The following is a 14,230-nucleotide window of genomic DNA, read 5'->3' on the forward strand; positions in this document are numbered from 1 at the left end:
TCACTTAAAATAAGCTCCTGTTTCTCGCTGAAACAATTGTCTTTGTCTTATTTCAAGTATATTAACATATTTGCACTAAAAAGTGGATAGAAATATGTGGTTAGAGTTTGCAAGAACTCATTCTCAAAGATGTATAAACTTTAAAATCTAATGAACATTTAACCCTGGAACTGGAAGACATTTTAAATATCCCAAATAAATCCAATTAATTCTGAAGACTGTGAACAAAAATGATCCTTCAGAATAAGGTCTAGTTGATACCAGACTGAATTATCATCCAGTTTCTGGTAGAAAGAGAAAAATCATGCAAATGTAAATTACTGAGTTTCTTTAATTTATTATCTGATTAATTGGTTTATTTCTTATTGAGACATTTCTAGTCTTCAGTACAGAAAATGTTGAATATAGCAGTTTAGATCCAAGATGAAGGGAAGAGTCTTGAAGGTATTTCTTTTTGTTGCGCCATCTGTTTGACCTTCTGCTGCTATCTCCGTCTCCCCCGTCTCTCTTTCTGCTCCCACATCCTTCGCCAGATGGTAACCAGCATACGAGAGGAAGCAGGAAGAGGAGCAGGAAGAGGCCCGAGGAGGAGGAACCAGACTGGGACTCCTACAGCCACGTAACGCTACGAGCACATGGAGGCCTCGTTTTGTTTGTGCCAACAGATGGAGGAAGCTTTATTGATTGTTTGTTTGTCTGTTTTTCCAGAAGAAGCCGTCAGGAACGTCTCAGTTGGGCTTGAGGCAGAGACCCAGACCAAGAACCATCTACCAGGCCGGCCTGGCGGCGAACCCGCAGACCAAGCACCACAGGCAGAACCGCAAACAGGAGCAAAGCACCGTCATGGTAAAAGCCAGGGACGATCCCATATTAGCATCGCTATCGGCACATCGTTTCGGCCCGATGTGGAAAACTGGGTTAAAAAAAACATCTTTATACTGCAAAAACATAACAACGTACCAAGTAGTTTTGGCCCAGTTTCAGTACAAATAAATTAGTTCACTTAAAATAAGGCCAAACTAACTTACAAGTAACCTTTTTAGCAAGATACAGGAGCTTGTTTTATGTTAGCAATTCCTTAATATTGATGAAAATATTTTAGTTCCAGTAGCAGATTAAAGAGCTTTGGAACCAACGTCGTTTGGCGCCATCTTTAAAGGCCACAGACCACAACACATTTTATTCCAGGTGTTTTCATTGTGTTTCGCACCGCAGTGAAGTTGTTTTCAGGTTGGATATTGGATATCCGCGCTCCGTGGAGTCAGGGGCGATTAGCTCAAGGTCGATCTGATTCATGGACGCTGATTCTGGTTCCCAATCAAACTGCTGTAAATAAAGCCTTATGACCGACTGATACAAAAGGCGGTAATCCATGTATTCCACTAGGCACACTGTCCTCTATTAAAATATTAACATTAAATTATGTTTTTGTTAAAAGCTGCCAAATTATGGCCACATTAAGTTAAAATCAGTGTCAAATTGTTCTACTGAGTAGATGAAACTCACTCATATTTATTACATTTTGACCCCTTCTTCATTTTTTAACTAATTTTATATTTTAAAAAAAAATATATTTTTTTAAATTCATAAAACGTATTACCTCAGATGATCATCACATTTGTTACCTGTAATGTTCAGTTACATAAAATTCAAGGACAGGATTTATTTTATTACATATTCACTTCATATCTGAAATATGTTAAATACAACAAATATTTACTTAAGGTGTGATGATCTATTTCATAACATTTACCTCTATTGATCACTCTGAACTGTTTAATTACACATAAAATGTTTAAAGATGCTCTTTCATCTGATTTAATTATTACATTAAATGTTTACTGCTAAATGTCCGATTGTTTACTTTAATCACATAAATATCAAATTTTTACTGAAAATGTTATTCATTTCATCACCTGTTTACGTGCAATTTGAAGTGCTTCAATCAAACATTTCATGAATGTTTACCACATTAGATTATGAAATGAGAGAAAATGTGATATCAGGACTTCTCACCTCTGATACTGAGGACATTCATCTCCAATAGCTTAGCTCCAATAGCTTAGCTCCAATAGCTTAGCTCTGATAGCTTAGCTCCAATAGCTTAGTTTTGACAGCTTAGCTCCCATAGCTTAGCTCCAATAGCTTAGCTCCCATAGCTTAGCTCCAATAGCTTAGCTCCAATAGCTTAGCTCCCATAGCTTAGTTCCAATAGCTTAGTTTCTACAGCTTAGCTCCCATAGCTTAGCTCCAATAGCTTAGCTCTGATAGCTTAGCTCCAATAGCTTAGTTCCAATAGCTTAGCTCCAATAGCTTAGCTCCAATAGCTTAGTTTTGACAGCTTAGTGTTCAAGAATCACAGACTTAAACAAGGTTCTGCATTTTACTTTAATTTTACTTGTTGGTTAGTTTTGTATTTTTTCAAGTGCAAAAATGAAATTTTACTGGAGATTAGACCAAAAATACTCGCTACACATAATGTATCAACTTCTGCTCTGCTGCTTTTGACAGTTGGTGGTTGCCGTAGCAACCAGTGACTGGCAGCTCCTCCCCCTTTTTCTGTTGCCGTTGGTAACCGGGGTTCAGAAGCTTCTGGACTGTTTTTAATCTACTAATCTTTATTAATCTTTATTAATATTTATTCATCTTTATTAATCTTTATTAATATTTATTCATCTTTCATCTTTATTAATCTTTATTAATATTTATTCATCTTTATTAATCTTTATTCATCTTTATTAATCTTTATTCATCTTTATTAATCTTTATTCATCTTTATTAATCTTTATTCATCTTTATTAATCTTATTAATCTTTATTAATCTTTATTCATCTTATTCATCTTTATTAATCTTTATTAATCTTTATTCATCTTTATTAATCTTTATTCATCTTTATTAATCTTTATTTATCTTTATTAATCTTTATTCATCTTTATTAATCTTTATTTATCTTTATTTATCTTTATTAATCTTTATTTATTTTTATTTATCTTTATTAATCTTTATTCATCTTTATTAATCTTTATTCATCTTTATTAATCTTTATTTATCTTTTAATCTTTATTCATCTTTATTAATCTTTATTTATCTTATTTATCTTTATTAATCTTTATTAATATTTATTCATCTTTATTAATATTTATTCATCTTTATTAATATTTATTCATCTTTATTAATATTTATTCATCTTTATTAATATTTATTCATCTTTATTCATCTTTATTAATCTTTATTCATCTTTATTAATCTTTATTCATCTTTATTCATCTTTATTAATCTTTATTTATCTTTATTTATCTTTATTTATCTTTATTAATATTTATTCATCTTTATTAATATTTATTCATCTTTATTAATCTTTATTAATCTTTATTAATCTTTATTCATCTTTATTAATCTTTATTCATCTTTATTAATCTTTATTCATCTTTATTAATCTTTATTTATCTTTATTTATCTTTATTAATCTTTATTAATATTTATTCTTTATTAATATTTATTCATCTTTATTAATATTTATTCATCTTATTCATCTTTATTCATCTTTATTAATCTTTATTCATCTTTATTAATATTTATTCATCTTTATTAATATTTATTCATCTTTATTAATATTTATTAATCTTTATTAATCTTTATTCATCTTTATTCATCTTTATTCATCTTTATTAATCTTTATTCATCTTTATTCATCTTTATTAATCTTTATTCATCTTTATTAATCTTTATTCATCTTTATTCATCTTTATTAATCTTTATTAATCTTTATTTATCTTTATTTATCTTTATTAATTTTTATTTATCTTTATTAATCTTTATTCATCTTTATTAATCTTTATTCATCTTTATTAATATTTATTCATCTTTATTCATCTTTATTAATCTTTATTTATCTTTATTTATCTTTATTTATCTTTATTAATATTTATTAATATTTATTCATCTTTATTAATCTTTATTCATCTTTATTAATATTTATTCATCTTTATTCATCTTTATTCATCTTTATTAATCTTTATTCATCTTTATTCATCTTTATTCATCTTTATTCATCTTTATTCATCTTTTAATCTTTATTAATATTTATTCATCTTTATTAATATTTATTCATCTTTATTAATATTTATTCATCTTTATTCATCTTTATTCATCTTTATTCATCTTTATTCATCTTTATTAATCTTTATTCATCTTTATTAATATTTATTCATCTTTATTAATATTTATTCATCTTTATTAATATTTATTCATCTTTATTAATCTTTATTAATCTTTATTCATCTTTATTAATCTTTATTAATCTTTATTCATCTTTATTAATATTTATTCATCTTTATTAATATTTATTCATCTTTATTAATCTTTATTCATCTTTATTAATATTTATTCATCTTTATTAATCTTTATTTATCTTTATTTATCTTTATTTATCTTTATTAATATTTATTAATATTTATTCATCTTTATTAATCTTTATTCATCTTTATTAATATTTATTCATCTTTATTCATCTTTATTCATCTTTATTCATCTTTATTAATCTTTATTCATCTTTATTCATCTTTATTCATCTTTATTAATCTTTATTAATCTTTATTAATATTTATTCATCTTTATTCATCTTTATTAATCTTTATTAATATTTATTCATCTTTATTCATCTTTATTCATCTTTATTAATCTTTATTTATCTTTATTTATCTTTATTTATCTTTATTTATTTTTATTAATTTTTATTCATCTTTATTAATCTTTATTTATCTTTATTAATATTTATTCATCTTTATTCATCTTTATTCATCTTTATTAATCTTTATTCATCTTTATTAATCTTTATTCATCTTTATTCATCTTTATTAATCTTTATTAATCTTTATTAATCTTTATTAATCTTTATTCATCTTTATTCATCTTTATTCATCTTTATTAATCTTTATTATCTTTATTAATATTTATTCATCTTTATTAATATTTATTCATCTTTATTCATCTTTATTAATCTTTATTAATATTTATTCATCTTTATTAATATTTATTCATCTTTATTCATCTTTATTAATCTTTATTCATCTTTATTAATCTTTATTAATATTATTCATCTTTATTAATCTTTATTCATCTTTATTCATCTTTATTCATCTTTATTCATCTTTATTCATCTTTATTAATCTTTATTCATCTTTATTAATTTTTATTCATCTTTATTAATTTTTATTTATCTTTATTAATCTTTATTAATCTTTATTAATCTTTATTCATCTTTATTCATCTTTATTCATCTTTATTAATCTTTATTCATCTTTATTCATCTTTATTCATCTTTATTCATCTTTATTCATCTTTATTCATCTTTATTAATCTTTATTCATCTTTATTCATCTTTATTCATCTTTATTCATCTTTATTAATCTTTATTCATCTTTATTAATATTATTCATCTTTATTAATATTTATTCATCTTTATTCATCTTTATTAATCTTTATTAATCTTTATTCATCTTTATTCATCTTTATTAATCTTTATTCATCTTTATTCATCTTTATTAATCTTTATTCATCTTTATTAATCTTTATTCATCTTTATTAATATTTATTCATCTTTATTAATCTTTATTCATCTTTATTAATCTTTATTAATCTTATTAATCTTTATTCATCTTTATTCATCTTTATTAATCTTTATTCATCTTTATTAATCTTTAATAATCTTTATTCATCTTTATTAATCTTTATTAATCTTTATTAATCTTATTCATCTTTATTAATCTTTATTAATCTTTATTCATCTTTATTCATCTTTATTCATCTTTATTAATCTTTATTCATCTTTATTCATCTTTATTCATCTTTATTAATCTTTATTCATCTTTATTAATCTTTATTAATCTTTATTCATCTTTATTAATCTTTATTAATCTTTATTAATCTTTATTAATCTTTATTCATCTTTATTAATCTTTATTCATCTTTATTAATCTTTATTAATCTTTATTCATCTTTATTCATCTTTATTAATCTTTATTCATCTTTATTCATCTTTATTAATCTTTATTAATCTTTATTCATCTTTATTCATCTTTATTCATCTTTATTCATCTTTATTAATCTTTATTCATCTTTATTCATCTTTATTAATCTTTATTCATCTTTATTCATCTTTATTCATCTTTATTAATCTTTATTCATCTTTATTAATCTTTATTCATCTTTATTCATCTTTATTCATCTTTATTAATCTTTATTCATCTTTATTCATCTTTATTCATCTTTATTCATCTTTATTAATCTTTATTCATCTTTATTCATCTTTATTAATCTTTATTCATCTTTATTAATCTTTATTCATCTTTATTAATCTTTATTCATCTTATTAATCTTTATTCATCTTTATTCATCTTTATTAATCTTTATTCATCTTTATTAATCTTTATTAATCTTTATTCATCTTTATTAATCTTTATTCATCTTTATTAATCTTTATTCATCTTTATTCATCTTTATTCATCTTTATTAATCTTTATTCATCTTTATTCATCTTTATTCATCTTTATTCATCTTTATTAATCTTTATTCATCTTTATTCATATTTATTAATCTTTATTCATCTTTATTCATCTTTATTCATCTTTATTCATCTTTATTAATCTTTATTCATCTTTATTAATCTTTATTCATCTTTATTAATCTTTATTCATCTTTATTAATCTTTATTCATCTTTATTCATCTTTATTAATCTTTATTCATCTTTATTCATCTTTATTAATCTTTATTCATCTTTATTAATCTTTATTAATCTTTATTCATCTTTATTCATCTTTATTCATCTTTATTAATCTTTATTCATCTTTATTTATCTTTATTCATCTTTATTCATCTTTATTAATCTTTATTAATCTTTATTCATCTTTATTCATCTTTATTATTTAGCTTCCAACTTTGAATTTCTCCTTTTCATTAGAATAAATACAGTTAAACTGGCAGAAATAGGGATAACAGTATTACTATTTCATTTATAATATATATGTGTATATGCATATAAATAATTTATAAATAAGTAATGTAGTATGATAATAATTTATTAAATAAAATAAATATATTTTACGTACATTTATAAATAAAAGGCTGTAACCTGATGGTAGTTTTTCATCTGATCTCTTGTGTTTTTCTGCATCAGTACGTCGCTGGGCCTCGCAGAGCCACCGCCGTCGTAGCCAGGGAGACGCCAAAGGCGCCATGTTTGGAGCTGATGGAGCAAGACTCCAAAGACTCGGCCCAGAGCAGCAGCACCACGTCCAGCGCCGAAGTCCAGCCCGAATACAACGTGAGTCGAACTGTTTTCCTTCCCTGGTTCAGGCCGCATCCCGAGTTCATCACGTTTCATCCACTGGAAGCTCTTTCAAACCGTTCCTCGCCTTCAGTAGGTTTGCAAAAACACTCAGTATGTTGTTCACCTTTCCTGTAAATTGTCTGCTTGCATTCTGCTGTCAGTTTCATTCATTACACTATAAAATCTTACCAAGTAATTTTGGTCTAGTTTCTAGTGAAAATATCTTGGTTCACTTGAAATAAGACAAAACTAACTTAGAAGTAACTTTTCAGCAATACTTATTTTACGTAAATAATTGCTTATATTGATGAAGAAATAGATAAATGTTCTTCAGAACCTCAATGAGAAATTGGAGGATATTGATCTTTTCACAGATCATCTGTCTTATAACATGTAATAATGTAATAATTATGTAATAATTAAAACATTTTATAAAAGTACTGCAAGTCTAAGAAAGTCCCAGTTAGTTTTTCTTAGGAATTGTTTCTTCCTACAACATTTAGTGTTAGCATGCTAATAAAAACATGAGCTCCTGGTGGATCCAGGCAGGCCGCCATGTTCCCTGGATGCTCTCTGCTCTCTGTGGTTGTTTTCACACAAAGTTCTGGCTGAACTCAGCAAAACATCTGCTTGTTAATTCAGACTGCGACACCCTGCCAAATCGTTTTCTTTGGAAACACTTTAATGACCCCAGTGATTAAAAAAATGCAATAAAAACACATTAGTTTGCTTTTTTCCCCACTTTTTGATGATTACTATATGCAAAAGTACAACATTTAAAGCAGAATTTAAAGAAGCTGCAGCCCGAAATGCAAAATTAACCTGTTGTTGCAGAATCTGCCGAGTCATATTCGTAGTGCTGAGTCACTGTTTACTTTCTGTTTTGCCTGTTAACCGACGTGCAGACAGGAATTAAAGACTCAAACCAACAGTTTATTTGGAAAACTAAAACTTTTCATCCTAGGACTCTTGAATGGTTTTAGGAAGGAAACCATTCACACAGAAATCTGATTGCGGTCGCATTTAATTAGTAGCATGAACGACCACGCAAAAAAAAAAAAAAAAAAAAAATCTAATTACAGCCAAAAAAAAAAGTATCAAGACTGACAAGACCTTCTGCTTGAATGCAAATAAGACTCAAAAAACCAAGAGGCCTGGAACAAAATAGAACAATAAACTAAAAAGATATGCATAAATGGACTTAACATGTACGGCAACACCTTCCGACCAACAATGAGCCAGAAAAGTTCACTTTATATGCCAAGACTTGCAGAACATAAATGAACAAAGAGAACGGATCAAAGCGTGAACACAAGTAAAACCACAATGCAAATGGAAATATATTTAATTTTGATATATATCAGCAATGTCAATATTTAATACCTATTTTAAATACTCTATATTTTTGTCTGAAACTTTCACTGACCTGAAGGACTTTTCTTGTCATTTCAGAAAACTTGCAGTTTTCTTATTTTAAAAATAATTGTAGTTTTTCCATTATTATTACTTCTATTGTTATAATTTTATGACATTGTGCAGCAATTATTTGGACGGCTTATTGAGACTTAAAACTAGTTTAAGTTAGAGTTTTGCACATTGTTCCTGTTTTAAACAAACTAATAAGCTAAACTATTGATTAAAGATAGATCCATACTTTTGTGAGCTAAATACAGATGTTGTTCACTTTGGTGACTTCCTGTTTTATTTTGTGAATTAAATACTTAGTTTTCTTTTCTACATGTGTTTCCTCTAGAAACTGCATTTCTATTTGGAAACATGATATTTTTAAAAAAGTTTTTAATTTTTTAAATAAAAGTTTGTAGAATGAGGCTGGTTTTTTTGGCTGTATGAAAATGTTTTACTTTTTTCCAACACCTGCGATGGAAACACTTTTTTCACATCACATGATCAACAACCGGACGTAGCCACTGCGAAAACAGCAAAGAAGACGACAACAGGAAGTAGCTGGAGGATCATGACGTGGCATGTCTTTAATGACTGTTCACGTGATTGTAATCATGTTCCTTATTTTAATGGAAACATCTCAAATGTGAAATGTTTTTTTTGACATTAGAGAATATTAACAAAGTTTTGCAGACATTTGTAGATGCTTTCATGGTTCAGAGCTTCGTGTCTGGACACGGTTAGCTCACTGTGTCTTGTCCTGTTCTGTCTGCAGGATAATAAAGGTTTTGGCGTCGGCGAGCTGGTCTGGGGGAAGATCAAGGGTTTCTCCTGGTGGCCGGGCATCGTGGTGACGTGGCGTGCAATGGGCAAACGGCAGGCCAGCCACGGCATGAGATGGCTGCAGTGGTTCGGAGACGGAAAGTTCTCTGAGGTGAAAACGCCCAGCCGTCTTGAAGAAAACAGCAGGAAAAGCAGTGTTTATCTTGGGTTTTGAACCTTTCCGTGTGATTTCTGTGTCCAGGTTTCAGCGGACAAGCTGGACTCTCTCATGGCCTTCCCCAAGTTCTTCAGCCAGGCTTCGTACACCAAGCTGGCCTCCTACCGAAAGGCCATCTTTCAGGAGTCGAGGTGCTTTTTCAAGTTTAACACAGCTGATTGCTTAAGTTTGCAAAGGAGTTAGACCAATGCTAATGAGCTAGCATCATTATTTAGAGGAAACATCATTAGTTAGCGCTAACAGAATTAGCAGGAGCTAATGCCATTAGTTAGACCTCATAGCTTTACGTAGAACTAGCACCTTTAGCAGGAGCTAATTCAAAATCAAAACAAATTGAAGGATAATGAATGTTTCAAAGTGGCATCTTTAAGTGTTTGTAACATGTCGGTCTAATATATTTATGAAAATGTTCAGAACCTGATTATGAGCATAAATGGCCGAATCTCTACGTTTATTCTTCTGCACGTTCATTCTTCTTCAAAGTTACAAAAACTGTTCTGCCTGGAATTCGCTAAGTTAGTGATTTCAGTAAGTGATAAATCCAATGAATCCCTGCAGCCGTATTTTAGACAAATGTTTCATCAGATTCAGTTCCTGATAAGTGAAGACTTATGTAAACTAACAGAGCTGCTCTGACAGACTAATGCCTCCAGCAGGTCCAGAAACTACTTACACATTATTAGTTACACATTAACTGCATTCATACTGGACCCTGAATATCCAGATGCAGTCTTGCAGTTTTCCATTAAAATGTTCCTTCAGGTTCTCTCTGACCTGAGAAAGGGACATTTCAGCTCCTTCAACAGTGACTTCAGTTGAAGAAAAAACGTGAAAGATCAACGTTTTCTCACTTTTTAAAGCTTTGGAGTGAAGTATTCAGAACTTCAGGTCAAACTCAGCTGGTTTAGCATTTATGCCAGCTGGCGCCGTCTCTGTTTACATTCTGTAAATTTATAAAGTGTGAAGCAGATAAGAAAACAGATGTGTCTGAAACACACACACACACACACACACACGCATACACACACACATACACACACACACGCACGCACACACACACACACACACACACACACACGCATACACACACACATACACACACACACACACGCACGCACGCACACACACATACACACACGCACGCACACACACACACATACACACGCACACAGACTCTGAAAGGAAACTACCGATCTACAAGAAGCTTCCTAGCACAGTGTGTGCGTATGTGTGTGTGTGTGTGTGCGTGTCCCTGTGTGTTATCTAACAGAGGACGCAGGTCTTTGATACACATTGATGAAAACAGAACTCAGGAGAGACACACCTGGTTCTTTTTGCTGAGCCATAAAGTTAAAATGTGGTTTAAAATTCACTCAAATTAAATTCTTCTGTTTAAAATTGAACAGACATGAAAAAAAGGTTTAGAGCAGGGGTGTCAGCATCCAGTCCTCCTGGGCCGGTGTCCTGCAACTTTTAGATGTGCCTCAGCTGCACCACACCTGAATAGGATAATTAGGTGATTAGCCAGGCTCTGGAGAACAAGGTGGAGGTAAATAAGCCATTTCATTCCTGTGTTTTGTACCTGTGGCCCTCGAGGGTTGGAGTTTGACACCCCGTTTAAAGGTATTGTGTTTTAAACGTTTAAACTTCTATTTCAGGCCCAAAAACATCAACTAACTTTATATCCGTCAGTTACATTTACTTGAGTAACTTCTTTGAAAATCTTTACTTTTAGGAGATTTTCTACTCTTACCTGAGTAAATATATGTTTGGAGTAGTACTACTTTTACTTTAGTATTTATTTTGTTTAATTGTCAGTGAGGATTTTGTTGAGAATTGTTTTTAACAAGCAAAAGTTTAATCCAGTTAATTATCAAAACTTTTCTATTTTAGCTGATACCAAAACCTTTTGCCTGTTTCTGCTAATCTAATCCATCTGGATTGTTCTGGTGTCATTATTTTTTCTCGGTGGGTCTTGACGCCTCGCAGTGTGGTCAGACAGGTGAGTTTGAGGTTTTGTGACGTTTCTGTCTCTGTCTCAGATGGCCAGTGTCAGGGCAGAGAAGACGTTTCCCCCCTGCGAGTCGGACAATCCTGAGGACCAGATCAAACCCATGCTGGACTGGGCCAATGGCGGCTTCCAGCCCAAAGGAGAGGAAGGACTCAAACCGACACGCAGCGCCAGTGAGCTAAAGAAAACATGAGATCGGTCGTGTACAGTAGAAGAGTGTGAGCGTGTGTCTGTGTGTCTGCAGGCAGTAACCCTCTGGACCACCAGATCCTCAACGTCTCTCTGCCAGAGTATTTCCCCAGCGCTAAGCGGCCCAAAGTCAGCTCCTGCAAGGCCAAGGCTGCGCCCGAGGAGCCCTGTAGCAGAGGTAGGGCTCACCTGGCATGATCACTTGGGCGCACTATTAGTGCCAAAATTAAACTATTGCTTCCTTGTTGCAGGAGGCCATATTGATTCTGAAGCTAGCTGCTAATCTGATTAATGGTGGGAAGAAATTGGTAACTCAGTTAGTTTTCCACAGGAGTGCCACTGGATTATCTACTGTCCATTAGCAGAGATAAGGTAGCATTAGCTATGTATAGGCTAAGAGCTAGCCTATATCAGGCTAACAACTAGCATAAATGGAGTCACCCACTAGATTGCCTATTTCCTCAATTGGCAGAGATTGGCTACATTAGTGTTAGACTTCAATTGGCCACCATTAGCCTTGTCGAGGCTAACAACTAGCATGTCCAGGCTGGCTACCCACTGGATTGTCTACTTCTTCTGATTTCCATTAATAGAGAATGGCTAGCTTTAGCTTTGAAAGTCTAGTGTGAACCTTGGATAGGCCAGCAACTTTTCTGGATCACCTGTTGGATTACCTTCTTCATCCTCTGCTTTTATTAACAAAGATAAGCTACCATTAGCCTTGATAGGCTACTGTTAGCTCATCCAGGCGGAAGTAGATTGGGAGTAGGCAATCCAGTGAGTGATGAGCTAAGCCATGCAATTTGTTAGCCTAACCAAAGGTAATGCTAACCTATCCATGCTAATGGACAACAGAGGAAGAAGACAATCCAATGGGTGACCAGCCCAGGTATGCTAGTCACTAGCTTGTTGTAGGTTGGCATAAATGAGTCTTTTCCTTCGGATTTTCCAGCAGCTGCTGCTAAGTTACCATGCTAACCTGCCATTAATCAGACCAATGGTTAGCTTCAGAATGTATATAGCAAGTAGCCACCGCTACATATAGCAAGTAGCCACCGCTACATATAGCAAGTAGCCACCGCTACATATAGCAAGTAGCCACCGCTACATATAGCAAGTAGCCACCGCTACATATAGCAAGTAGCCACCGCTACATATAGCAAGTAGCCACCGCTACATATAGCAAGTAGCCACCGCTACATATAGCAAGTAGCCACCGCTACATATAGCAAGTAGCCACCGCTACATATAGCAAGTAGCCACCGCTACATATAGCAAGTAGCCACCGCTACATTTAGCAAGTAGCCACCGCTACATTTAGCAAGTAGCCACCGCTACATGTGTAATCTTAAATTTGGCACTACCATACAAAATACTGTCACTCCTGTTGTCTCAACGTCTTCCTTTCTGCCAGAACAAATGGTGAATGAAGTACAGAAAAAGAACCGAAGTATTGAAGGTACAGTCCGGGTATTTAACGCCGCTGCAGCACATAAATTCCTAGCTGTGTTTTGATTTGACTCGTCTTTGTTTATCCGATTCGTCAGAGTTTTGTCTCTCATGTGGAAAGATGAGAGCAGTAACCTTCCACCCACTGTTTGAAGGAGGCTTGTGCCAAACGTGTAAGGTGAGGGCCGCTCCAGATCGGATCTCTGAACCAGAGGATGACAGCGGTGATAAAACACTGGTGTGTGTGTGTGTGTGTGTGTGTGTTTAGGATGTGTACCTAGAGACCTCCTACATGTACGATGACGATGGCTACCAGTCCTACTGCACAGTCTGCTGCGGTGGCCGAGAAGTTCTGCTCTGCGGAAACACCAACTGCTGCAGGTCCGTTCCAGAAAATCGTTCAGCTGCAAGAAAGTCAGAAAAACTCAAAAAATTACACAAAAAACATGGAGTCATTTCATTCTGCCGTTTTACCCATCAGGACCTATAAAATGGTCGGATCTTTCCCAGGTTATAAAATTATTTAAAGCCGAGTTTAAAGCTGCAGGTTGTAACGTTATTTAAAAAAATTCTTACATATTTATAAAAAATGTCACCATAATATGAGACAGAAAATCTGTGAAAAAAATCTGTCTATTTGATCCCTGAGATTCTGGAGGAAAGAACCGCTGCTGTGGTCATTTAGGCAAAATCAGCAACAGAGTTGGCAAAACTCAGCAACCATAAAGCAGAAACCATGAGATTCACTTCTATACCAGTAGTTGTTTATTAACCCTGTTGACGTTTATTTGTTGTGTTGTAGTATGTTGTGTTATTGACAAATGGTTGGAGTTAGCACTTTAGCATTA

At 31.8% G+C, this 14,230-nt stretch overlaps 1 protein-coding gene across 1 annotated transcript in view; it reads left to right on the forward strand.

Moving 5' to 3' along the window:
• Positions 1-14,230, forward strand: part of LOC129356255 (DNA (cytosine-5)-methyltransferase 3B-like) — a 38,041-nt gene that overhangs the window by 17,772 nt on the left and 6,039 nt on the right. The window contains exons 4-14 of the mRNA XM_055025857.1: positions 534-619; positions 709-846; positions 7,177-7,323; positions 9,509-9,667; positions 9,758-9,864; positions 11,723-11,726; positions 11,776-11,917; positions 11,989-12,111; positions 13,348-13,392; positions 13,481-13,560; positions 13,651-13,763. Coding sequence (XP_054881832.1) covers positions 534-619; positions 709-846; positions 7,177-7,323; positions 9,509-9,667; positions 9,758-9,864; positions 11,723-11,726; positions 11,776-11,917; positions 11,989-12,111; positions 13,348-13,392; positions 13,481-13,560; positions 13,651-13,763 — 1,144 coding nt within the window. The remainder of the gene's footprint in view (positions 1-533; positions 620-708; positions 847-7,176; positions 7,324-9,508; positions 9,668-9,757; positions 9,865-11,722; positions 11,727-11,775; positions 11,918-11,988; positions 12,112-13,347; positions 13,393-13,480; positions 13,561-13,650; positions 13,764-14,230) is intronic.

Source organism: Poeciliopsis prolifica, unplaced genomic scaffold (assembly GCF_027474105.1).
Source record: "Poeciliopsis prolifica strain line A6 unplaced genomic scaffold, Auburn_PproV2 SCAFFOLD162, whole genome shotgun sequence".
Lineage (NCBI taxonomy): Eukaryota > Metazoa > Chordata > Actinopteri > Cyprinodontiformes > Poeciliidae > Poeciliopsis > Poeciliopsis prolifica.